General features: G+C 40.9%; 1 protein-coding gene across 1 annotated transcript in view; it reads left to right on the top strand.

The window, feature by feature from the left end:
- Positions 1-625: 625 nt before the first annotated feature.
- Positions 626-25,841, top strand: part of tdrd1 (tudor domain containing 1) — a 75,331-nt gene continuing 50,115 nt past the window's right edge. The window contains exons 1-11 of the mRNA XM_039010270.1: positions 626-767; positions 7,055-7,167; positions 9,282-9,339; positions 9,673-9,790; positions 10,248-10,311; positions 19,449-19,475; positions 21,354-21,410; positions 21,750-21,929; positions 22,039-22,182; positions 24,583-24,751; positions 25,157-25,240. Of these exons, the coding sequence (XP_038866198.1) occupies positions 626-767; positions 7,055-7,167; positions 9,282-9,339; positions 9,673-9,790; positions 10,248-10,311; positions 19,449-19,475; positions 21,354-21,410; positions 21,750-21,929; positions 22,039-22,182; positions 24,583-24,751; positions 25,157-25,240 (1,156 nt within the window). The remainder of the gene's footprint in view (positions 768-7,054; positions 7,168-9,281; positions 9,340-9,672; positions 9,791-10,247; positions 10,312-19,448; positions 19,476-21,353; positions 21,411-21,749; positions 21,930-22,038; positions 22,183-24,582; positions 24,752-25,156; positions 25,241-25,841) is intronic.

The following is a 25,841-nucleotide window of genomic DNA, read 5'->3' as shown; positions in this document are numbered from 1 at the left end:
GTCCACCGCATGGGTGGATATCAGAAACGGAAAGGCACAACACCACGTGTGACAGCGAAAGACAGGTACATTCAAATTTATCACGAAATGACATAAGAAAGAATTATGTTTTCATTGGAAAAATTCACGTATTTCAAGTTAACACTATAAATGGCTTATATTTCAATTAGTATTTATGCAGCCTTTGGGTTTAGCTACAAAATAATCGGCTAGCGTCTCGCTGATTTAGCCAGTTCATTTCGTTTCAAGTTAACGTTACAGGAGATGGCTAAACAGTTAATTTACTAGCAAGTTAACTAGTGATTAGATAGGTAACGTTAGACTAATTGAAGAGTTGTCGTCCAATGATATGGTGCAAACTCAAGGTCACTTAACTAGCTAGTTATATTGGGACACATCTTGCTAGCTATATTTCGAAGGCACATTTAACTTGCCACGATGATGGAAAATAACTACGTTCACCACCAGTTGGCTAGCTAGTAGTCATTCGTCAAACAACTTGGCTAGCTACATGGTTGCTCGCAAACGAAGTGCCAAATCAATCTTGTAGTGATATGGTAATGTTTCAACAACGTAGCTAAGACTGTTTTAATATGCTCTTTGATTTAGGGTTGACAGCATGATCATGAACCGTGAAACTTTCCAAAACGTGGTGCAACCCAACATGCCTTTGAGGAGGCCGTCAACCAGCCCAGCAGGTGCCGCTGCAACTCCAAGGGCCCCTGGCCCAACACCAGACCGGCCTCTAGCGAGCTCCAACGGGGATGGTATTTGTATGAATGTGCTATGCATTGTGTCAAATGATTGTTGATTAGTGAAAATGTCATTTCGAAATACAGCTCCTGGATTTATTTAACTGTAATGGCTGCTTGATATTCATAATGGCCATGCAGAATGTCTGTCAGTTATGAATACTGTAGTGATTTTAGTAGGGTGTTAGGGGTCAAAATTATATTATGGTTCTGGTATTATACTTTGGATTCCATGCTATAGAGAAGTTTCTCAAACACAGAACACTTTATTTCATGAGGATAAGATCTTATTTTCAAGTGATTGGAAAAGGTCACGATATATCGGTGAACATCGGAATCAGACGATATTAGCTAAAAATGCCAACATCGGTTGGTCTCTAGTTTAACACTGACGTTAATAACTGATGTCAAAGCTACCGTGCATACCTATATAACGTAGGTACATGGCGTAATGACGCCACGTAAAATTTTGCGCTACACGTGCAACACAGCATTCCTAACTTAGCCCACTATGTCTGCTGTGTGGATCGAGCAGTCAAGAAGTCGAGCAGTCATTTGAAAGAGTAAGACAATTTCAGCGAGACAACTCAAAGGCGAAATCCATTAAAGCCAAGATAATGGAATTCATTGCCCTTGACAATCAACCGTTCTCTGTTGTGGATGATGTTGGCTTTCGCCAACTGGTCGAGCACCGGTACACACTACCAAGTGTGCTATTTTTCAGATGTTGCCCTACCGGAGTTACACAGTAGTAGCGTCACTGCTATTGGCTTCACGACATACTTACTATTGAATGCCGTTTGGATCTTTGCTTGTCAAAAAAGATACAGTAGCACTGTCAAAACTGTACAAACACGCAAACACCGGCCACAAACGCTGTGTTTACAATACCGCGTTTGTAATAAAGCATCATTTGTTGTACTTCTGGGGTAGCTAGCTTTAGCTTGGTACCTAGCTAGCACCAATACAACCAGCCCGAAAACAATGACCAGTAGAAACTGCAGTCATTATCATTATTCTTAGCAATGATTTAGGAATCCTTGTGAGTAAGTATTAGCAAGGTTGTCACTTGTTGTTCGCCTATTGAAATTAAACTTCAATTCATGAAAATAAATAGCTAGCCAGCTACTTAACACTGTTGCCCAAAGCTAACGTTACAAGTAGCCAGCTAGCTTTATCTGGCTAGTGACGCTCGACCTGACCGCGTTGCGAAGCTAGCCACAATAAGGATTAGGCACAATAATAGAATTTGCGGTTTGCCTTCAAAATAAAAGTATGACATTGACAGTGATGTAAATGAATACAAAATACTTATATTTTGAAGGCTAACTTCAAAGTCCACTATTGTGGCTAATCCTTATTGTGGCTAGCTTCACATAGATGGGTCCGACCACCATTAATCACATAAGAACTGTCTTAGAAATTAGGGTTATTTTAGATGACACCTAGCTAACTATAGCTACTGAAACAGATGTCGTTTTGCTATGTTTTTGGGGAAGAATATTGTTTGCATCCATAGCTAGCTTTTTTTTATGACCAGCACTGTAGGTGCGTGAGACAACTTTACCAGCATCATAGCATAGGTATCATTGTGACATATTAAATTACGAGTGAAAGTAATCAATGTGTAATAACTACGTAAAAAATTAAATGAACGTGTTAAATTATTACGTGATGTGCAGTCATATTCAGGTCCTGATTGGTCAAATAGTGTTATTTGACGTGTATTTCTTTGACACGCAAAGACCCAAACGGCGTTCTGTAGAAGTCCTGGTTGAGAATGAAACGACTGAACAAATGAACAACGAAACAGCACAGCAAGTAAGTGAAATAAATAGGTTTTGATTATGTTTTACTGGTAATGGGGACATATGTAAATGCCAACAAAATAACTTTTTGGTGTGTGTGTGTAATCTTTATTTAATTAGGCAAGTCAGTGAAGAACAAATTCTTATTTCAATGACGGCTATCCCGGCAAACCAGGACGACGCTGGGCCAATTGTCCGCCGCCATATGGTACTCCCAATCACGGATGTGAATACAGCCTGGATTCAAATCAGGGACTGTAGTGACGCCTCTTGCAAGGAGATACAATGCCTAAGACCGCTGCATCCATGTGTAGGTGTTAAATAGTTAACTGTACTAGAATGCTTTAAAAGGCCACTAATTTTTTTAAATATTTGTTATCGGTATCAGGGTTTTTTGGCAGGGAAAATATCGGGTATCAGCCAAAAAGGTCATATCGGTGCATCACTACTAGTGTGACTATTTGAGGTTGTGGACAGGTGTCTTTTATACTGATAACAAGTTCAAACAGGTGCCATTAATACAGGTAACGAGTGGAGGACAGAGGAGCCTCTTAAAGAAGAAGTTACAGGTCTGTGAGAGCCAGAAATCTTGCTTGTTTGTAGGTGACCAAATACTTATTTTCCACCATAATTTGCAAATAAATTCATAAAAAATCCTACAATGTGATTTTCTGGATTTTTTTCCCTCATTTTGTCTGTCATAGTTGAAGTACCTATGATGAAAATTACAGGCCTCTCTCATCTTTTTAAGTGGGAGAACTTGCACAATTGGTGGCTGACTAAATACTTTTTTGCCCCACTGTACATACACTCTACCCACAATGTAGAGCCATGGGTACTTTACACATTTCATTACTGATTATATTTTTATACATGGTAAATAAAATTTTAATATCTCAACTCAAATGAATAATTTTTGATATTATTAATTTCAAACAACGGCATGAACACTGCATCTTCTCCATACAAGAACATCTCCTCGGTTTGCGAGTCAAAACTATTGTCACACTCTGACTCATCTTGTAGTAATTCCGTCTCACTTTATCAATTTCGTCAATAATATCGTGTAGATCTGTATACCAAGATTTTGCCTTTGATTTCCAAGATTTAGTCGCCATAATTCTTCAGATAAAACTGCGGAAAATGCTCTCGAAACAATACTGCTATGCGTAACCAGCGTGGCTGCTTCAGGTAAAATTTTCAATGGCGAATGAGTGTCTTTACGCTCGAGTTTCAAGCTTCCCGGATATAACCATTACACATTGCCGTTTACTTCAGCTCATTGGCTATCTACCAAGCTAGATTTCAAGACGATCAGTGGTCATTGGGCCGAAATACAGTTAATCAACGAAGCACTGGTCATATCATTGGTGCGCAATGATGTCATTGTTTAGTGTGTTCAAATCAGTTCCTTTCGGTCAATATGTCCCGCGAAAGAACCATGAAGTCTGGTTGTGTTACAAACAAACAGAGGTTTGCAATGAAACCAACAATGATTAGATAAACGTAGGTTTAGTATGAGTAATTCATCGAATGTTTTGTCGAAAGTTGAAGGAGACGGAATTCATGACACATGCCGTTTACAAAATGTTTCGTGTTAGGATATAAAAATGGATTTTATCGAACAAAACGACAATTTATTGTGTAGATTGGACCTTTTCTATTGCCAAAAGAAGATCTTCAAAAGTAATTGATTATTTTATTGCCATTTCTGACTTTAGTGACGCTAATGCTTGGTTGGAAAATGCTAGTAATACTTGTGTGCTGGGTGCTGTCCTCAGATAATCGCATGGTATGCTTGGTAAGCGGCTGGATTAACAAGAAGTTAAGCTTTTAAAAGATGTAAGATACATGTATTTACAAGAATGTTTAATATTACGAATGGTGTATTTAGAATTTTAGCGTTCTGCAATTTCACCGGATGTTAGCCAGGTGGGACGCTACCGTCCCACCTATCCTAGAGAAGTTAATTAAGGAAATTGTGACACTTCTCTTGCGTTCCGTGCAAGCAGAGTCAGGGTATATGCAGCAGTTTGGTCCGCCTGGCTCGTTGCGAACTATGTGAAGACCATTTCTTCCTAACAATGACAGTAATTCATTTTCCAGAATTGTACATAATTATGACATAACATTGAAGGTTGTCCAATGTAACAGCAATATTTAGACTTAGGGATGCCCACCCGTTAGATAAAATACGCAACGGTTCCGTATTTCACTGAAATAATACGTTTTGTTTTCGAAATGATAGTTTCCGGATTTGACCATATTAATTACCTAAGACTCATATTTCTGTTTGTTATTATGTTAAAATTAAGTCAATGATTTGCAGCAGGCTCGTAAGCAGTCATTCAAACAGCACTTTCGTGCATTTGCCAGCAGCTCTTCGCAATGCTTCAAGCATTGCGCTGTTTATGACTTCAAGCCTATCAACTCCCGAGATTAGGCTGGTGTAACCGATGAAAAATGGCCAGCTAGTTAGCGGGGTGCGTGCTAATAGCGTTTCAATCGGTGACGTCACTCGCTCTGAGACTTGAAGTAGTTGTTCCCCTTGCTCTGCAAGGGCCGCGGAGCGATGGGTAACGATGCTTCGAAGGTGGCTGTTGTCGATATGTCCCTGGTTTGAGCCCAGATAGGGGCGAGGAGAGGTACGGAAGCTATACTGTTACACTGGCAATACTAAAGTGCTTATAAGAAAATCCAATAGTCAAAGGTATATGAAATACAAATGGTATAGAGAGAAATAGTCCTATAATTCCTATAATAACTACAACCTAAAACTTCTTACCTGGGAATATTGAAGACTCATGTTAAAAGGAAGCACCAGCTTTCATATGTTCTCATGTTCTGAGCAAGGAACTTAAACGTTAGCTTTTTTACATGGCACATATTGCACTTTTACTTTCTTCTCCAACACTTTGTTTTTGCATTATTTAAACCAAATTGAACATGTTTCATTATTTATTTGTGGCTAAATTGATTTTATTGATGTATTATATTAAGGTAAAATATAAGTGTTCTTTCACTATTGTTGTAATTGTCATAATTACAAATAAATTAAATTACCGATTTATCGGTATCTGCTTTTTTTTGGGGTCCTCCTATAATCGGTATCGGCGTTGAAAAATCATAATTGGTCAACCTCTAGTGAGGGCTAGGGCCATTGCCCCCAGAAATGCCCGGAATCTTGCAGGTGCCTTTGTGGACGAGTGGGGTAACATCTCACAGCAAGAACTGGCAAATCTGGTGCAGTCCATGAGGAGATGCACTGCAGTATTTAATGCAGCTGGTGGCCACACCAAATACTGACTGTTACTTTTGATTTAGACCCCCCCCCCCCCCCCCCCCCCCTTTGTTCAGGGACACATTATTCAATTTCTGTTAGTCACATGTCTGTGGAACTTGTTCAGTTTATGTATCAGTTGTTGAATCTTGTTATGTTCATACAAATATTTACACATGTTAAGTTTGCTGAAAATTAACTCAGTTGACAGTGAAGACGTTTCTTTTTTTGCTCATATCAGGATGAGCCTGCAGGAAGGGTATGTTGGGATAGGTTCCTTGTTCCTTGTCAATCATTTGCTGATTGGGTAAATCAGCAATCAGATAATATCTTTAAGTAAATCAATCAAAAACCTTTAATGCAATTGCAGACAGCAGTTGACAATGGGAACATAGCACGCATGTTTCTGAGTAAGTTCTGTAAAATAGGAAAGGGTCCAAGTTGTTTTAATATGCTTGCAGTCAACCCCTAGTGATGTAACTGCGTACGTCAACACCTTCTACTCATGAGACCAAGCCCATGTATATACAGTTATACAAACTTGCAGGGGAGAACAATAGTTCCAGTGTTTTCTAAGGGCTCAGCAGTAATTTACCACTCCCCAAGTTGCTTTATAGTGGTATGTCTGACTTGTCTCATCTCTTTCACTCCCCTGCAGGGTTCTGTGTCTATGAATCTCTTTTAGCCTTGCTGCGCCTTCTCACAGATTGTTTTGACTGCAATAACTATCACATCTCTGACTGTTTCTTATAAGAAGCAGAGACTAGAAAATAACTATGGAACAATATTAAACCTTATAATATATATTATATCTAATCCGTAGTCCACGACCCTATAGATGTACTGAAGGAGGGGTCTCATAGCCTTTCCCCTTTTATTAATACAACATAAGCATAATCAATTATTATAATACATCAATCATTTGGTGCAGCCCCTATCATGACCCCAAGGTGACTCCATCAGGTACCACATGAGGGAGGAGGATGTCTTCCCTGTAATGCACAGCGTTGAGATTGCCTGCAATGACAACAAGCTCAGTCCGAGGATGCTGTGACACACCGCCCCAGACCATGACGGACCCTCCAAATCGATCCCGCTCACGATAAACGCGAATCCGACCATCACCCCTGGTGAGACAAATCCGCGACTCGTCAGTGAATAGCACTTTTTTGACAGTTCTGTTTAGTCCAGTGATAGTGCGTTTGTGCCTATAGGCAACATGTTGCCTGTGATGTCTGTTGAAGACCTGCCATACAACAGGCCTACAAGCCCTCAGTCCAGCTTCTCTCAGCCTAATGCGGACAGTCTGCGCACTGATGGAGGGATTGTGCGTTCCTGGTGTAACTCGGGCAGTTGTTGTTGCCATCCTGTACCTGTCCTGTCTCCCTGTAGCGCTCTCTTAGGCATCTCACAGTACAGACATTGCAATTTATTGCCCTAGACACATCTGCAGTCCTCATGCCTCCTTGCAGCATGCCTAAGGCACGTTCACGCAGATGAGCAGGGACCCTGGGCATCTTTCGTTTGGTGTTTTTTCAGAGTCAGTAGAAAGGCCTCTTTAATGTCCTAAGTTTTCAAAACTGTGACCTTAATTACCTAAAGCTGTAAACTGTTAGTGTCTTAACGACCGTTCCACAGGTGCATGTTCATTAATTGTTTATGGTTCATTGAACAAGCATGGGAAACAATATGTGAACGAGAGGCATTGTGCAAAATAAAAATTGATGCATGCTTGTCTGAAGGAAGAACGGTACTGGCTCTGGAGCAGCATGTGCAGGCTACATTCTATGTCTGTGTGGAGTCTGGAGACACTAGGCCAACAGGCCTGTGTGCTTCTTATTGTAATATCTGCTCGGTGTCAGACTAATTTTGTGTTTCAGTTGCACTTCTCCATTCGGATGAAAATTCACAAACGGGCATTCTATCAGCGGACAGCACTCTGACTGATGTACCGTTCTGACTGATGTAGCCAGTACCGTTCTTCCTTCAGACAGGCATGCATCAATTCTTATTTTGCACAATGCCTCTCGTTCACATTCACTTGTAAATGTCAAACGCACCAAAAATGACATGAGGTAGCACCTACCTATCTATATATGAATACATTTATGAGCTGGGGTTGTGTTTTATAAAAGATCGCTTTTATAAAACACAACCCCTGTCAATTCAGTTGGACTCACCTGCTCCTGCTTTCTCCCGTTGTGCTATTAACAAACACGTGACTGGCTCAACTGTTCTGGGGAACTATGGTAAGCTTCATAATGTGACCTGTGAAATGAAGAACGTGATCTGCTTCATCTCTTAACATATTCCACAAGTTGACTGCAGGTATTTACTTAAAAAATGGCTACAAATATTAAATCAAAATTGAAAAACTTCAAAAATGGTTTAAACGGTATTGTAAAAACCATACCATGGTTATTTCTAAATACCCTGGTATACCGTTTACCGCCCAAGCTTCTCACTAAGTCTGAACTGTAACACAGAAGGCTACTTGTCTAATAAGATGGCTTACTTCTAAGGTAGGCATACACCTGAGTTGGGTTGTGATATGTTTGGTGTTGATGAGTTGCTCTTGTTATGGGAGGATAAGCTGCACCGTTTCTAGCAAATAAAACCATCAATCACAAAATTTGGAGCTGGCACAATACCCCCACTGCAGAGTAGGGCTGCCACTTGCCCAGGAAGTTACTTCAGCGAACAGCATCAGGCCAATAAACACTCCCTCACACAGCTAGCTACCTAGCTTCTCGTCACGGGAGGCACCATGTGAGTGTGAACCAATCCATGACAACCCATACACCAAAATGTAGCTACGAAGCTCTACTTTGTAACCTCTACTTTAGTGTCTCTGAAAACATCAATGACCGAAGCAAAGGAGAAAGGTTTTGCCTTATTTTTCAGTCCTAGTACCTTTGACTGTGTAACACCCTCAGGACTTTCTCATACTTGTTGCCAATAAGACGTCACATCGATCTTACTCGAGTAGAATGATGAATACCCATCGCAAAGAGCAAATATGAACGCCAATTTTGCGTGTTTCATAAGTTCTGAACACGGCACTTTACATTTGGGCTCATGTAAATATCATAACGTACAGTATTGTGATTTCTTGACATGGTTAACTTCCACATTCATGTTTTCAAATGATTTATGTATTTTTACATTTATTTGATCACTGCTGTTTTTTTGTCGAATTCTCGCATGGCGTCCATTGTTTGTTGCGTCACCTAACACCCTAATTTTAGCACGCAAATAATGATAATTCTTTTCTTTGTCAAAGCCGAGGCCAGCCGAAAAGAAACCACTGTACTCACAATCGGCTCTATGGTATGCATTTATTATTTTTCAATTGTAATATCAATTTTCCATCTCTCAAATGTAACGCCTGCCTGAAAGGCAGTGACAACATGTGTAACATTTGTTATTTTGCCCTTGTAGAAAACAGCCTCTATGCCCCCATTCACTGTTAAGTTGTGCAACTACTGCAGTCAGCAAGGTTGGTCTTATTTCCCTGCTAATTTCTCATTGATGTATCACTTTGTTTGTCTTTGCCCCACATGTTCTACGGCATACTGTGAACAGGATTACTGTTACAGTGTATAACATAGGAGAAGTGTTCATGTTAAGTCGCACTTAAATGACTGTACCTGTTTAGCAGCACGTGTCCCGCATTGGAAGGTATATCCATAATCGGTAGACATTTCTTATTAAATCCGCATCCCTTAAATCACTGATCAGTACACAACAAATCATTAAAGCTAGTTGTTGGATGCTATTGATCGAGGTCTATAACCTGGGCTAGAATTGAATAAACCTTCATCTTTTCCAGGTAACCTTCGCTGCACGCGCTGCAAGAAGACCTGCTACTGCTCAGTGGCTTGCCAGTCAGAGGACTGGAATGCACACAGGCACATGTGCAAGCCCAGTACCGCGGATACTCCCACAAGGTGAATATCTAACTAATCATGGTTTTTGTTGGCTCAATCAAAGGTGATCTGTTGAATTGGATGTTTTAGTGCTGGGCAGGCAACTTTAACCCTTTTTACTTCATTTTTTACTTCATGTTAAGCTTAAAGGGGCAGTATGCGATTGCTACCTCCATTTCTGGACTTTTAAATTAGTGATATACCCATTGATTCTTGAAGAAAATGACTTAGTTTAACATATTCCATCAGAACCCAAAATATAAGCATTTTTTTTTTTAAATCCATTGTTTGTACAATGTAATTGTAAACAAACACAGTATAGCCTTTAAACATGGTGAGAACTATACTTTTGATCTCTCAGCTTATTACCAAATCAGTGGTGGGGTGTCTGCTTTGTTGTTTGAACTGCAGATTGTTCCTTTAAAAAAAATCTAAAATGCACTTTTTTTCATTTTTTTTCACCCTTCATCTCAAAAAGTGATAAGCCAAAGGAAACCCCAGCTTCACCGATGGGACATGGGCAGAACCCGTCAGACTCCAAGGTATCATTTCTTCTGTGTTGAGGTGCTGTGGAGAAAATCACACTTGTTTCAATTGGCCAAATTCCTGAAGTTTGGCTCTTTTTACTGACTCAATCTTTTGAACTTGTTCAGTCAAAATAAATCTTTCGATTCATTTGTTTCAGTAATGCCCAGAGCACGTAGGACCTCCTACCGGCGAGCGATGAACTAAAAACTCAAAAGAATCATGTTTCTACAAGCCTCTCGTTAAATATAGGGGGCTTATTGAAGCTGTCATTTGTGACAGACTTATAAGTGTGCTTCAAACAATGTACATTTGTGATTGACAGGCATTCAAATAACAATTTCTTGATACTGCATATGTTGGCTGAAGCGGAAATGACATTTCAATCATGCTACAGAGCAGCGCTTCAGCGATACTGATTGAATAAACTCCTCGATTGAGAATGACTATTGGCGGAATGCTTGACTGCTGCGAGGGAGATTGGCACAATAACGTTTGCAAACTGCAGCAGCCCCCCCCAAATGATTCATTGTCGAGTTGAAATTTGTTGAGCAGAGAAAGCTGTGTTTTTGTTCTACAAAGCCATTTCCATCGATAATAATAATTTCATTGCATTCATTCTTGCACCATGCGATCAATTATCAATTCTAAACATGTAGTTTTCTTCTCTTTGCTTCCTGCAGCATGATCTATTTCTCTCTGCATACTTATACAGTTGGTGGTCAGAGCAAATCTCCGGAGCCACTGAGCCAGAGGAGAGCATATTAATCCTGCTCTAAAGAATCGTTCACAAACTGCACATCACTACTGCTCTGACTCGAGTTGCTTTGAAAATTAACCTGTCTAGGACTGGGGTGCCGCTAGCGGCACTCCTCCCACATTCCACTGAAAAGCCAGGGCGTGAAATTCAAAAAAAATATTTTTTTTAAATATTTAACTTTCACACATTAACAAGTCCAATACAGCTAATGAAAGATACAGATCGTGTGAATCCAGCCAACATGTCCGATTTTTAAAATGTTTTACAGGGAAGACACAATATGTAAATCTATTAGGTAAACACCTTAGCAAAAGAGACCATTTTTTTCTTTGTCCACCAACACCACTAGCTATCACCAATTCGGCTAAACTAAGATATTGATAGCCACTAACCAAGAAAAAACCTCCTCAGATGACAGTCTGATAACATATTTATGGTATAGGATAGGTTTTGTTAGAAAAATGTGAATATTTCAGGTAGATATCATAGTTTACAATTGCACCCACCGTCACAAATCGACTAGAATAAATAGATAGAGCAACGTGTCTTACCTAATTACTAATCATAAAACATTTCGTAAAAATACACAGCATACACTAATCGAAAGACACAGATCCTGTGAATACAGACAATATTTCAGATTTTCTAAGTGTCTTACAGCGAAAACACAATAAATCGTTATATTAGCATAGCACATGTGCAAACATTACCAGAGCATTGATTCTAGCCAAAGAGAGCGATAACGTCAACATCGCCAAAAGATATTAATTTTTTCACTAACCTTCTCAGAATTCTTCAGATGACACTCCTGTAACATCATATTACAACATACATATACAGTTTGTTCGAAAATGTGGATATTTAGCCACCAAAATCGTGGTTATACAATGAGAAAAGTAGCCGAGCTGGTCAGAAAATGTCGGACGCAATATTAGACAGTGATCTAGTCGTATACATAAATACTCATAAACGTGACTAAAAAATATAGGGTGGACAGCGATTGATAGACAATTTAATTCTTAATACAATCGCTGATTTACATTTTTTAAATTATCCTTACTTTTCAATACAGTTTGCGCCAAACGAAGCTACACGAAACAAAATGGCGGTATTAGCGATTAACATTTTTCGACAGAAACACGATTTATCATAATAAATTGATCTTACTTTGAGCCGTTCTTCCATCAGAATCTTGGGCAAAGAATCCTTTCTTGGGTCTAATCGTCTTTTGGTCGAAAGCTGTCCTCTTGCCATGTCGAAATGCCCACTGCGTTCGGCATGAACTGAAAACGTGCCCAGAGCTTGAAATTGTCTCAGAAATAAATGTCCCAAAATCGCACTAAACGGATATAAATTGCTATAAAACGGTTTAAATTAACTACCTTATGATGTTTTTAACACCTATTACAAGTAAAAACATGACCGGATAAATATTACTGGCTACACTAATGCTTGGAAAAATAGTAGGTCGGTGTCCGCCGCGCGTCCGACGCAGCTGGAAAAGAGTTACTTCCTACACGTTGATCTGTTTTATAGAGGCTGTGATTGCGCAATCGACACCATTCAAAGCGTCATCACGTAAAGACATCCAGGGGAAGACGTAAGCAGTGTCTGTATCCTCATAGCATTTACGGGGACCTTTAAACTGACTCCAGATCAGGGGCCAAGATGTGTGAAATCTGACTCCATGTCAGGGAAATTGCTGTAGAATGAGTTCTGTTCCACTCAGAGACAAAATTTCAACGCCTATAGAAACTAGAGACTGTTTTCTATCCAATAATAATAATAATATGCATATTGTACGAGCAAGAATTGAGTAGGAAGCCGTTTAAAAATTACACGATTTCCAGAAAAAGTGACAACAGCACCCCCTATCCCAAAAAGGTTAATTACAGTGAGGGCCAGAATAGAGCACTACTTACTTAGTGAGGCTGTTAAAGGAATATTAATGGAGCTGATACGAGTTAGTAAATGTATTTCAACTTAAATATTTTTTATTATCTTTCCTTTTGTATTTGTACTTATTATGGATCCCCATTTAACTGCTGCCAAGGCAGCAGCTACTCTTCCTGGGGTCCAGCAACATAAGACAGTTACATACAGTTTAAAATACTACATGACATTACATTTCACACCTTACCCAACACATTCAGTGTGTTCCCTCAGGCCACCATTCCACAACCACATATTTACAATACAACATCCATGTGCAAGTGTGTGTAGAATGCTTGTGTTATGTGTTATGTGCCTGTCTCTTCACAGTCCCTGCTGTTCCATAAGGTGTATATTTATCTGTATTTTAAATCCGATTCTACTGCTTTCATCAGTTACCTGATGTGGAATAGAGTTCCATGTAGCCATGCCTCTATGTAGTACTGTGCCAGCTGTGCTGCCCTGTTCAGAGCCAATTGCAATTTTCCGAAGTCCTTTTTTGTGGCACATGACCTCACGACTGGAACAGTAGTCCATGTGCGACAAAACTAGCGCCTGTAGGACCTGCCTTGTTGATAGTGTTGTTAAAAAGGCAGAGCAGCGCTTTGTTATGGACAGACTTCTCCCCATTTTAGCTACTGCTGTATCAACATGTTTGGACCATGACAGTTTATAATCCAGGGTTACTCCAAGCAGTTCAGTCACAAACTTCCTCAATTTCCACCATTTATTACAAATTTAGTTGAGGTTTAGGTTTTAGTGAATGATTTGTTCCAAATACAATACTTTTATTGTATTTAGGACTAACTTATTCCTTGCCACCCATTCTGAAACTAACTGTAGCTCTTTGTTAATTCTTGCGGATCAGTGGGACGCTAGCATTTCGACACCTTCCGGGTAAAATTGCAGAGCGCCAAATTAAAATTAAATTAATATAAATATTAAACCTTAATGAAATCACAAGTGCAATACATCAAAATAAAGCTTAACTTGTTAATCCAGCCGCCGTGTCAGATTTCAAAAAGGCTTTACGGCGAAAGCAAACCATGCGATTATCTGAGGACAGCGCCCAGCACACAAATGCATAACAAATCATTTTCAACCAGGGAGTTGCGACACGAAAGTCAGAAATAGCGATATATGTGCCTTACCTTTTGAAGATCTTCTTCTGTTGGCACTCCAAAAGGTCTGTTACATTACAAATGATCCTTTTGTTCGATAAAGTCCTTTTTTATATCCATAAAAACTGTTTAGCTGGCGCGCTTCAGTCAATAATCCACTCTGTTTCTTTCCTTCAAAATACATAGAAAATGAATCCCAAACGTTACCAATAAACTTAGCCAAACAAGTCAATCAACGTTTGTAATCAAACTTTAGGTACCCTAATACGCAAATAAACTATCAAATTTAAGACGGAGAATCGTTATTGTCTTTACCGGAGAAAAGTACCAAAGAACGAAGAAGATCTTCCCCAAACTTGAAACTCACACACTGTGTATATATGCCAGTTAGGCTCTACACCCGTTGTAAAGCGGATTAATGTGCTTCATTTTAAGAAGTTATTTGGCTACTTTAGTTGTGATACAAACCTTATCAAAACATATTGGTCTATGGGTTTGGCTACATGAGGTGTGGGACTATGATTTGAGAAATTTGCACAAAAAAATGCTTGTTTTTTGCCTTAAGCTGAGCTTCATTCACAAGTGATAGGCTAATATTGTCACCCATGGCGCTGAAGAGGATGGCTGACGTTTTACATGCTCCTAACCACCTGTGCTATTTTTTTTGTTTTTTGCGTTGTTTGTAACTTTATTTTTAGTTTTGTACATAATGTTGCTACTCTCTGACCGAAAAGAACTTCTGGACAGAACAGCAATTACTCACCTTGGAATGGAGAAGTGTTTTTCTTTAACGAGTCCGACAAGAAGGATATACTGCTTTCCTGAGAACAGGCCCAAATCCCCGTCATTTGTGTGAAGAAAATATGGAGGGAAAGATTGGGCTGCCTTCTGAGAATCCGTAGGCGAGCGAGTAAACTCCGACTGCCATCTGTTCTACTGGCTAACGTGCAATCATTGAAAAATAAAATTGATGACCTACGATTATCCTACCAACGGGACATTAAAAACTGTAATCTTATGTTACACCTAGTCGTGGAATGACGACACGGATAATATAGAGCTGGTGGGATTTTCCAGACACCGGCAGAACAGAGAAGAAGATGCGATTTTTGGGGGTGTGTGTATTTTTGTCAATAACAGCTGGTGTGCGATGTCTAATTAAAGAAGTCTCAAAGTATTGCTCACCTGAGGTAGAGTACCTTATGATAAGCTGTAGACCACACTACCTACCAAGAGAGTTCTCATCTATATTATTCGTAGCCATCTGTTTACCACCACAGACCAATGCTGGCACTAAGACCACGCTCAATGAGCTGTATAAGGCCATAAGCAAACAAGCGAATGCTCTTCCAAAAGCGGCGCTCCTATTGGCCGGGGACTTTAATGCAAACAAACTTAAATCTGTTTTACCTCATTTCTACCAGCATGTCACGTGCGTCCATGGGGGAAAATACCTTTACTCCACACATAGAGATGCATACAAAGCTCTCCCCCGCTCTCCATTTTGCAAATCTGATCATAATTCTATCCTGATAGAACCAGGAAGTCCCAATGACTAGCTCAATATTGAAGTGGTCAGATGACGCTCATGCTACTCTACAGGACTGTTTTTCAAGCATAGACTGGAATATGTTCCAGGATTTATCCAATGGCATTGAGGAGTATACCACCTCAGTCATCGACTTCATCAATAAGTGCACAGTTTTTCAACCACTCCACAAATTTCTTGTTAACAAACTATAGTTTTGGCAAGTCGGTTAGGGCATGTACTTTGTGCATGACACAAGTACATTTTACAACAATTGTTTACAGACAGATTATTTCACTTATTCACTATCACAATTCCAGTGGGTCAGAAGTTTACAATACATTAAGTTGACTGTGCCTTTAAACAGCTTGGAAAAATCCAGAAAATGATGTCATGGCTTTAGAAGCTTCTGATAGGCTAACGCAGCCGTCATACCGCTCAGGAAGGAAACCCGTTCTGTCTCCTAGAGATGAACGTACTTTGGTGCGAAAAGTGTGAATCAATCCCAGAACAACAGCAAAGGACCTTGTGAAGATACTTTTGTACCTGTTTCCTTAAGAATCTCTATCCACAGTAAAACGAGTCCTACATCGACATAACCTGAAATGGCGCTCAGCAAGGAGACGCCACTGCTCCAAAACAGCCATAAAAAAGCCAGACTACGGTTCGCAACTGCACATGGGGACAAAGATCGGACTTTTTGGAGAAATGTCCTCTGGTCTGATGAAACAAAAATAGAACTGTTTGGACATAATGAGTATCGTTATGTTTGGAGGAAGAAGGGGGATGCATGCAAGATGAAGAACACCATCCCAACCGTGAAACACGGGGGTGGCAGCATCATGTTGTGGGGGTGCTTTGCTGCAGGAGGGACTGGTGCACTTCACAAAATAGATGGCATCATGAGGGAGGGAAATGATGTGGATATATTGAAGCAACATCTCAAGACATCAGTCAGGAAGTTAAAGCTTGGTCGCAAATGGGTCTTCCAAATGGACAATGACCCCAAGCATACTTCCAAAGTTGTGGCAAAATGGCTTAAAGAAAACAAAGTCAAGGTATTGGAGTGGCCATCACAAAGCCCTGACCTCAATCCTATAGAAAATTTGCTGGCAGAACTGAAAAAGCATGTGCGAGCAAGGAGGCCTACAAACCTGGCTCAGTTACACCAGCTCTGTCAGGAGGAATGGGCCAAAATTCACCCAACTTATTGTGGGAAGCTTGTGGCTGGCTACCCAAAACGTTTGACCCAAGTTAAACAATTTAAAGGCAATGCTACCAAATACTAATTGAGTGTATGTAACCTTCTAAACCACTGGGAATGTGATGAAAGAAGTAAAAGCGGGAAAAAATCATTCTCTCTACTATTATTCTGACATTTCATATTCTTTAAATGAATTGGTGATCCTAACTGACCTAAAACAGGGAATTTTACTTGGATTAATTTTACTAGGATTAAATGTCAGGAATTCTTAACTGAGTTTAAATGTATTTGGCTAAGGTGTATGTCAACTTCTGACTTCAACTGTACATATCCCAACCAGAAGCCATGGATTACAGGAAACAACCGCATGGAGTTAGAGCTGCCGCTTTCAAGGAGCGAGACACTAATCTGGACGCTTAGGAGAAATCCTGCTATGCCCTCAGACGAACAATCAAGCGGCAATACAGGATTAAGATTGAACTACTACACCGGCTTTGACACTCGTCGGATGTGGCAGGGCTTGAAAACTATTACGGACTACAAGGGAAACCCAGACGCAAGCTGCCTAGTGACGCGAGCCTACCAGACGAGCTAAATGCCTTTTTATGATCGTTTCAAGGCAAGCAACTCTGAAGCATGCATGAGAGCATCAGCTGTTTTGGATGACTGTGATAACACTCTCGGTAGCCGATGTGATCAAGCCCTTTAACAGGTCAACATTCACAAATCCGCAGGGCCAGACGGATTACCAGGACGTGTACTCAAAGCATACGCGGACCAACTGGCAAGTGTCGAGACTAACATTTTCAACCTCTCCCTGACCGATTCTGTAATACCTACATATTTCAAGCGGACGACCATAGTCCCTGTGCCCAAGGAAGAGAATGTAACCTGCCTAAATGATTACTGCCCCGTTGCGCTCACGTCGGTATCCAAGAAGTGCTTTCAAAGGCTGGTAATGGCTCACATCAACAGCATCCTCCCGAATACCCTAGACCTATTCCAATTTGCATACCGCACCAACAGATCCACAGATGATGCAATCTCAATCACACTCCACACTGCCCTTTCCCACCTGGACAAAGGGAACACCTATGTGTGAATGCTGTTCATTGACTACAGCTCAGCATTCAACACCATAGTGCCCACGAAGCTCATCACTAAGCTAAGGACTCTGGGACTAAACATCTACTACCTCTGCAACTGGATCTTGGAGTTCCTGACGGGCAACTGCTCGGCATCTGACCGTAAGGCGCTACAGAGGATAGTGCGTACGGCCCAGTACATCACTGGTGCCAAGCTTCCTGCCATCCAGGACCTATATAATACGCGTCGTCAGAGGAATGCCCCAAAAATTGTTAGTCTCCAGTCACCAAAGCCATAGACAGTTTTTTTTCTTTGCTACCGCACAGCAAGCTGTGCCGGAGCGCCAAGTCTTGGACCAAAAGGCTCCTTAACAGCTTCTAACTCCAAGCCATAAGACTGCTGAACAAATAATCAAATGGCCACCAGACTATTACATTGACTCCCCATTTGTTTTGTACACTGCTGGTACTCTCTGTTTATCTATGCATCGTCACTTCACCCCTACCTACATGTACAAATTACCTCAACTAACCTGTACCCATGCACACTGACTCTGTACTGGTACCACCTGTATATAGCCTCGTTATTGTTATTTTTTTGTATTACTTTATTATTTTTTACTTTAGTTTGAGTTTAACTCTTCTTGAACTGAACTGTTGGTTAAGGGTTTGTAAGTAAGCATTTCACGGTAAGGTCTACACTTGTTGTATTCGGCACATGTGACAAAGTTTGATTTTGATAAGACTATTCTTGTTTTAATCTCGTCTTCATATTAAATAATGTGTGAAATTTGTTTTGATTTAGAATGGACCATTATCATGCACCTGTTTCAAAAGGGGCAGGGTGTGAAAATACATGTCATCTATGCGCTTAAATAGCGAATGGAGGAACGCTTTCCCGTGGTTCATTTTCATGCCAGCCAGGTAGGCGATACTCCTGTTTGTGAAGATAAGCAATGTGCTTAATATTAGGAAAGTTGATTAATAAATATAGTAGGCCTAGCCTTTAGAAAGCTGATGGGATCCTCTTTTTAATAAAGGCCATCACTCTGTTTTCTCACACATTTGCATAGCCTTATAGAAATGTTGCGCAACATGAGCTCATGGGCTCTCATGAAGTGTTTGATTTAGATCACATTTGCATTGATGTCCGTGATTAGAGGGACAATAGAGTGCTGAGTACCAGGAAGTTTGACCATCAGCAGCATCTGAGCTTGGAGAAGCCTAATTACCGTGACTAAACGGTCACGTGGAATTTGACTGCCGTCATGACTCGTGACCTCCGGGTTGGCTTTAATACGGTCACTGTAACAACCCTACTCTCAACCATCATTTAAAAAAAAATCCACATCAATCCTTGGGGATTTAACAGTTTTTACAGCCATTTTCTTCGTGTGCATTCTTAATAGTAACTGGGATAAGCAATTTCATAAAGTTGTAAAGTGCAGCGTCTGGTTATTACAGACCAGCAAATATTCTTTACATCAACATAGGAATCACTACAAAACGTTGTGATGTTTCCAGAAGGTTTCATATTACGCCCAGCCTTTGGTACTTTGGTGTTCTTAGATCTGGCTACTATATTGTGATCACTACATCCGATGGATTTGGATACTGCTTTAAAGCAAATTTCTGCAGCATTAGAAAAGATGTGGTCAATGCATGTTGATGCTTTCATTCCTGTGCTGTTTGTTGCAGGCACTGATTACATTTTGAAGCTTTTTCTTGAGTAGGCAGCTTGACGAAAGCCGATCAATATTTAAACCACCCAGAAAATATACTTCTCTGTTGATATCACATACATTATCAAGCATTTCACACATATTATCCAGATACTGACTGTTAGCACTTGGTGGTCTATAGCAGCTTCCCACCAGAATGGGCTTTAGGTGAGGCAGATGAACCTCTAGCCATATTACTTCAATAGTATTTAACATGAGATCCTCTCTAAGCTTTACAGGAATGTGGTTCTGAATATAAACAGCCACACCTCTGTCATTGGATTTTCTGTAGATGTTATAACCATGTATTGCTTCCACTGTATCATCAATGGTATTATCTAAGTGAGTTTAAGAATATGAATGTAATCTGTTATTAGCAAGTTATTGATTTCATGAACCTTGTTTCTTAAGCTACACATGTTAATGTGGGCTATTTTTAGCGCTTTTCTGGGATGGTTGCTTGTTTTCATTGCTTTACTGGGAAGCTTAGCAGAAGTAGACATGCTCATTTTATTTGTTAGTGCAGGGTGAGCTGCACGCACTGCACTTACTACTAGGGCACACCGCCTCAGTGCTAATGGTATAACTCTTGTTCATGGGCACATGATTACTGCATACAATAGCTGTAGGATCAGCAGATGCATTCAGGGCAGTAAGAGGGACACATTTAGGTTACTTACATTTTGTCTTCCAACGTCCATGGGATAATGTACATTTGCTGAAGCATTATGACCACTCAGCGACACAATGGTAGGGCTCAACTGAGCTGGCCTTGGGTCATTGATAAGTCATTGTCTCAATGCAGCCTTAAAATGCTTTGAAAGGATCCAGGAACCAAAAAGAGCTATGTTTCCAGAAGGTTTCAAAATGGTCAAATGTTACACCCACACCCATCTGCATATCTCGTAGACAGTTATGGAGGGTTAAAAGTCTGCTGAAACGTTCAATGCCACGATTTAGGGATGGTAGAGGGCCAGATATTATGGGGGTTTTGTTGGTGTCAAGCAGTGACCCAATCAGTTCTTTGAAATCCATCTTCAGGTGTTCTGAGCTGCCCTTCATAATGTCATTGAATTCTACATGAACTATGATAGACTTTTCTGATGCTTGTTTAAAATGTTTTGAAGAAGCGTATTGATGTCCTGTACTTGTACTCCTGGATAGCACAACGTTTTTGCTCCAGGGACTGAGACATCTTTCAACATTGAGCTTACCAATACAACGGCCGGAGAAGGGAATGGAGAAATCCGCCCATTCCTACCCCTCACACAATTTGTTGAACGTTTCACTTTGTAGTTCATGTACTTGTACAGTTGAGGTCAAATATATTTGCACCCTTGCACTTTACAATGTGGAGCAAAATGTTCGGTTTTCTTTTTTCAATCGCTATTTTACCACATGAAATTACACAGTAAATGAGTAAGTTAGTCCAGACCATTTTTTTTTCTTGTTCCTGTGTGTTTGTAAATAAAGCAAATATACATGTGAACTAAGTTTTTCCCCCAATTTTCCCTCCAATTTTTTTCCTCTTTTTTTTCTACTTAGAAGAAATAGTGAATTGTGCAAGGCTGACTATATATTTGACAGGCAACTGTATGGAATTTATTAGAACATGGGACCAGTCAACTGAGGAGAACATTATTTTGAGATCTGTAACACAGTTACCTGGCGTTTGCAGGTGAACAACGGTGATGTGACTTGCTCCCAGCGAGTGTACCTGCGGGACCTCCGTAAGAATGACATCACCAAAGGAATGGAAATTCAGGTTTGTGCTCTGGCCAGCTCCTTTAATGTCCTCCTGAGGTCATGTTTAGGTCCGGGAAAAAGTCTGACCTAAAATGTCACCTTTGAAAGAATTCAAGAGGCAGAATGAATGACTTATCTTATTTTTTATGCATGTTTAGAAAATATGCTATGGCGACGTCTGATGTTTGTACACCTGTGGATTGTTCTAACTAATCCAGCATACCTCAATGTTCCACCCACACAATGACGATTGTCCTGTAGGTACATAGGCCAACATTATCAATGTAGTATGTTGAGTCTCATTGTGTTTGTGTACTCAGATGAAGTGTTCTCTCTTCCTGGTTGTCTGTGGCTTAAGGTGTCTGTGGTGGAGCTGCATAGCCCTGGTAGGTTTTTCATTCACGTCCAAAGCCCAGAGCTGGTTGAGGCTCTGAGAGCCATTACTGTGGAACTGCAGAAGACCAACGGCGGGTCGCTAGGGACAGACTACAAGCCCGACACCGGAGAGGTCTGTGCCGTCAAATACTCCTTGGATCAGGTGATGAAGAAGAACACTGAGGAAAATTGAAAAAATGCCGTCGTCAAGATACTACTTAGTATGGATTTTTAAAGCCTCTATCTAATCTTTTGCTTATCTCCCTCTCTAGAACTGGTACAGAGGTGTTGTCCAGTCTGTAGCTGCAGATGATGGAAATGCTAAAGTTCTCTACATTGACTTTGGAAACGAAGAAGACGTGACACTGGATCGGATCAAGCCCCTCGCTGCCAGCATTGAACCCATTCCACCATGTGTGAGTTTATCGTGAAAATTCACCTCAGTTCTTTTAGAAGTAGAGTTCTCCTGACTTCCACCAAACCCAGATTCGTCCGTCGGACTGTCAGATGGATAAGTGTGATTCATCACTCCAGAGAACGCAATTCCACTGCTCCAGAGTCCAATGGCGGCGAGCTTTACACCACTCCAGGCGAAACTTGACATTGCGCATGGTGATCTTAGGCTTGTATGCGGCTGCTCGGCCATGGAAACCCATTTAATTAAGCTCTAGACGAACAGTTCTTGTGCTGACGTTGCTTCCAGAGGCAGTTTGGAACTCGGTAGTGAGTGTTGCAACCGAGGACAGACGTTTTTTACTAGCTATGTGCTTCATCACTAGGCTGTCCCGTTCTGGGAGCTTGTGTGGCCTACCACTTCACGGCTGAGCCGTTGTTGCTCCTAGACATTTCCACTTCACAATAACAGCACTTACAGTTGATGGGGGTAGCTCTAGCAGGGCTGAAATTTGACAAACATACTTGTTGGAAATGTGGCATCCTATGACGGTGGCACTTTGAAAGTCACGGAATTCTTCAGTAAGGCCATTCTACTGCCAATGTTTGTCTATGGCGATTGCATTGCTGTGTGCTCAATTTTATACACTTAGCTGAATCCACTAATTTGAAGGGGTGTCCACATACTTTTGTATATACAGTGCCTTCGGATAGTATTCAGACCCCTTGACTTTTTCCATTTTGTAACGGCCTTATTCTAAAATGTATTAAATAAAACAATTTCCTCAGCAATCTGCACACAATACTCCATAATGACAAAGCGAAAACAGGGTTTTAGACATTTTTGAAAAAGAAAAAGAAATATACCTTATTTACATAAGTATTCAGACCGTTTGCTATGAGACTCGAAATTGAGCTTACGTGAATCCTGTCTTCATTGATCATCCTTGAGATGTTTCTACAACTTGATTGGAGTCCACCTCTGGTAAATTCATATGATTAGACATGATTTGGAAAGGCACACACCTGTCTATATAAGGTCCCACAGTTGACAGTGCATGTCAGAGCAAAAAACAAGAAATGAGGTCGAATGGATTGTCCGTAGAGCTCCGAGACAGGATTGTGTTGATGCACAGATCTGGGGAAGGGTAGCAAAACATTTCTGCAGCATTGAACGTCCCCAAGCACACAGTGGCCTCCGTTCTTAAATGAAAGAAGTTTTGAACCACCAAGACTCTTCCTAGAGCTGGCCGCCCGGCCAAACTGAGCAATCGGGGGAGAAGGGCCTTGGTCAGGGAGGTGACCAAGAACCCGATGGTCACTCTGTCAGAGTTCTTCTGTGGAGATGGTTGTCCTTCTGAAGGTTCTCCCATCTCTGCAGCACTCCACCAATCAGGCCTTTATGGTAGAGTGGCCAGACGGAAGCCACTCCTCAGTAAAAAGCATGTGACAGCCTGGTTGGGGTTTGCCAAAAGGCACCTAAAGACTCTCAGAACATGAGAAACAAAATTCTCTGGTATGATGAAACCAAGATTGAACTCTTTGGCCTGAATGCCAAGTGTCACGTCTGGAGGAAACCTGACACCATCCCTACGGTGAAGCATGGTGGTGGCTGCATCATGGTGGTGGCTGCATCATGCTGTGGGGATGTTTTTCAGCGGCATGAAATGGGAGACTAGTCAGGATCAAGGCAAAGATGAACGGAGCAAAGTACAGAGAGATCTTTGAAGTCCTGAGCAGGTTATCAGACTGGGGTGAAGGTTCACCTTCCAACAGGACAATGACCCTAAGCACACAGCCAAGACAACGCAGGAGTGGCTTCGGTACATGTCTCTGAATGTCCTTGAGTGGCCCAGCCAGAGCCCGGACTTGAACCCAACATCTCTGGAGAGACCTGAAAATAGCTGTGCAGCGACTCTCCCCATCCAACCTGACAAAACTTGAGATCTGCAGAGAAGAATGGGAGAAACTCCCCAAATACAGGTGTGCCAAGCTTGTAGCTTCATACCCAAGAAGACTCGAGGTTGTAATCGCTGCCAAAGGTGTTTTGACAAAGTACTGAGTGAATATTTGTTTGTTATTATTTGTTTTATTTTTAATACATTTACAAAAAAATATGTTTTTGCTTCGTCAATGTAGGTTATTGTGTGTAGATTGAGAGATTAAAAAAGAAGAAAAAAATCAATTTTAGAATAAGGCTGTAACGTAACAATGTGGAAAAAGTCTGAAGAGGTCTGAATACTTTCCGAAAGGCATGTTTCAGTCAGAGGTTAAATTGTGTTAATTTTCCTTCTCCAAATTCATCTGTTTCCTAGGAGTAACATTCAAGGCCCAAATATTTACTTCCCTATTTTATTTCAAATGCGTATTTATTCTTGAATTGCACTTGTTCACGTTTATTTACCATAACCTTTTTTTTGCAGGCTTTGGAGTGCAGCGTCGCCGGGATAACACCGGTGACTGACAGCTGGATGGGGGTGTGTTGCATGGCTGTGAGACAGCTGGTGGCTGGAAAGAGCCTGACACTCACTGTGGTGGACACACAGGAGAATGACCGCACCTACGCAGTGGACATCCTGCTGACTCCTATCGGTACTGTATCACAGGAAGGCTATGGTCAGTTGGCTACAGTGAATAATAGAAGGTGAAAAACTGAATCACCACATGTACTTCTCCATAATAAACATAAGCTTTAGGTTTAGGAACCTTGAGCATCTTTTTGGGCGCGCCTATTGGAGTACAGCTCTCTGTCCGTATACATCGTAATTTGTCCTACGAAGTGTCGCGTTGAACTATATGGATGTCTTTGCATTAATCTTTGCATCGTTCAATTTTTTTCTCATGTTTTGTATCACTTAATGCTAAACTGACTTTAACACCATAATATAGTAACCATACTCCCCTTTTTAAAATATGTCCTTTGTATGACTATTGAAGTGCTTTTCACGTTGTCTGTCTTCATGTCTGCCATGTAAACACCATATCTTTCTCTGACAGGAAAACAGCTGAGCACCTTCCTCATGGACCAAGGTTACGCTGTGAGGGAGGACGTCAATAAGAAGCGCTCAGAACAGGACGTTGGTGAGCAGTGTCAATTTTATTTTGTCACCATTTTGCAACAGTTTTTCCAAGTTCCATAATAATAATTGGATTCTGATTCAAATTCCTGCTGAAATGTGTTGTCTTATCAGCAAAAAAAATAACGACCTTTTTTCAGGACCCTGTGTTTCAAAGATAATTCGTAAAAACCCAATAACTTAACAGATCTTCATTGTAAAGGGTTTAAACACTGTTTCCCATGCTTGTTCAATGAACTGTAAACAATTAATGAACATGCACCTATGGAACGGTCGTTAAGAAACTAACAGCTTACAGACGGTGGGCAATTAAGGTCACAGTTATGAAAACTTAGGACATTAAAGAGGCCTTTCTACTGACTCTGAAAAACACCAAAAGAAAGATGCCCAGGGTTCCTGCTCATCTGCGTGAACGTGCCTTAGGAATGCTGCAAGGAGGCATGAGGACTGCAGATGGGGCCAGGGCAATAAATTGCAATGTCTGTACTGTGAGACGCCTAAGACAGCGCTACAGGGAGACAGGACGGACAGCTGATCATCCTCGCAGTGGCAGACCACGTGTAACAACACCTGCACAGGATCGATACATCCGAATATCACCTCTG

Source organism: Salvelinus namaycush, chromosome 16, assembly GCF_016432855.1.
Source record: "Salvelinus namaycush isolate Seneca chromosome 16, SaNama_1.0, whole genome shotgun sequence".
Lineage (NCBI taxonomy): Eukaryota > Metazoa > Chordata > Actinopteri > Salmoniformes > Salmonidae > Salvelinus > Salvelinus namaycush.
This window is presented reverse-complemented; position numbering and strand designations above follow the sequence as displayed.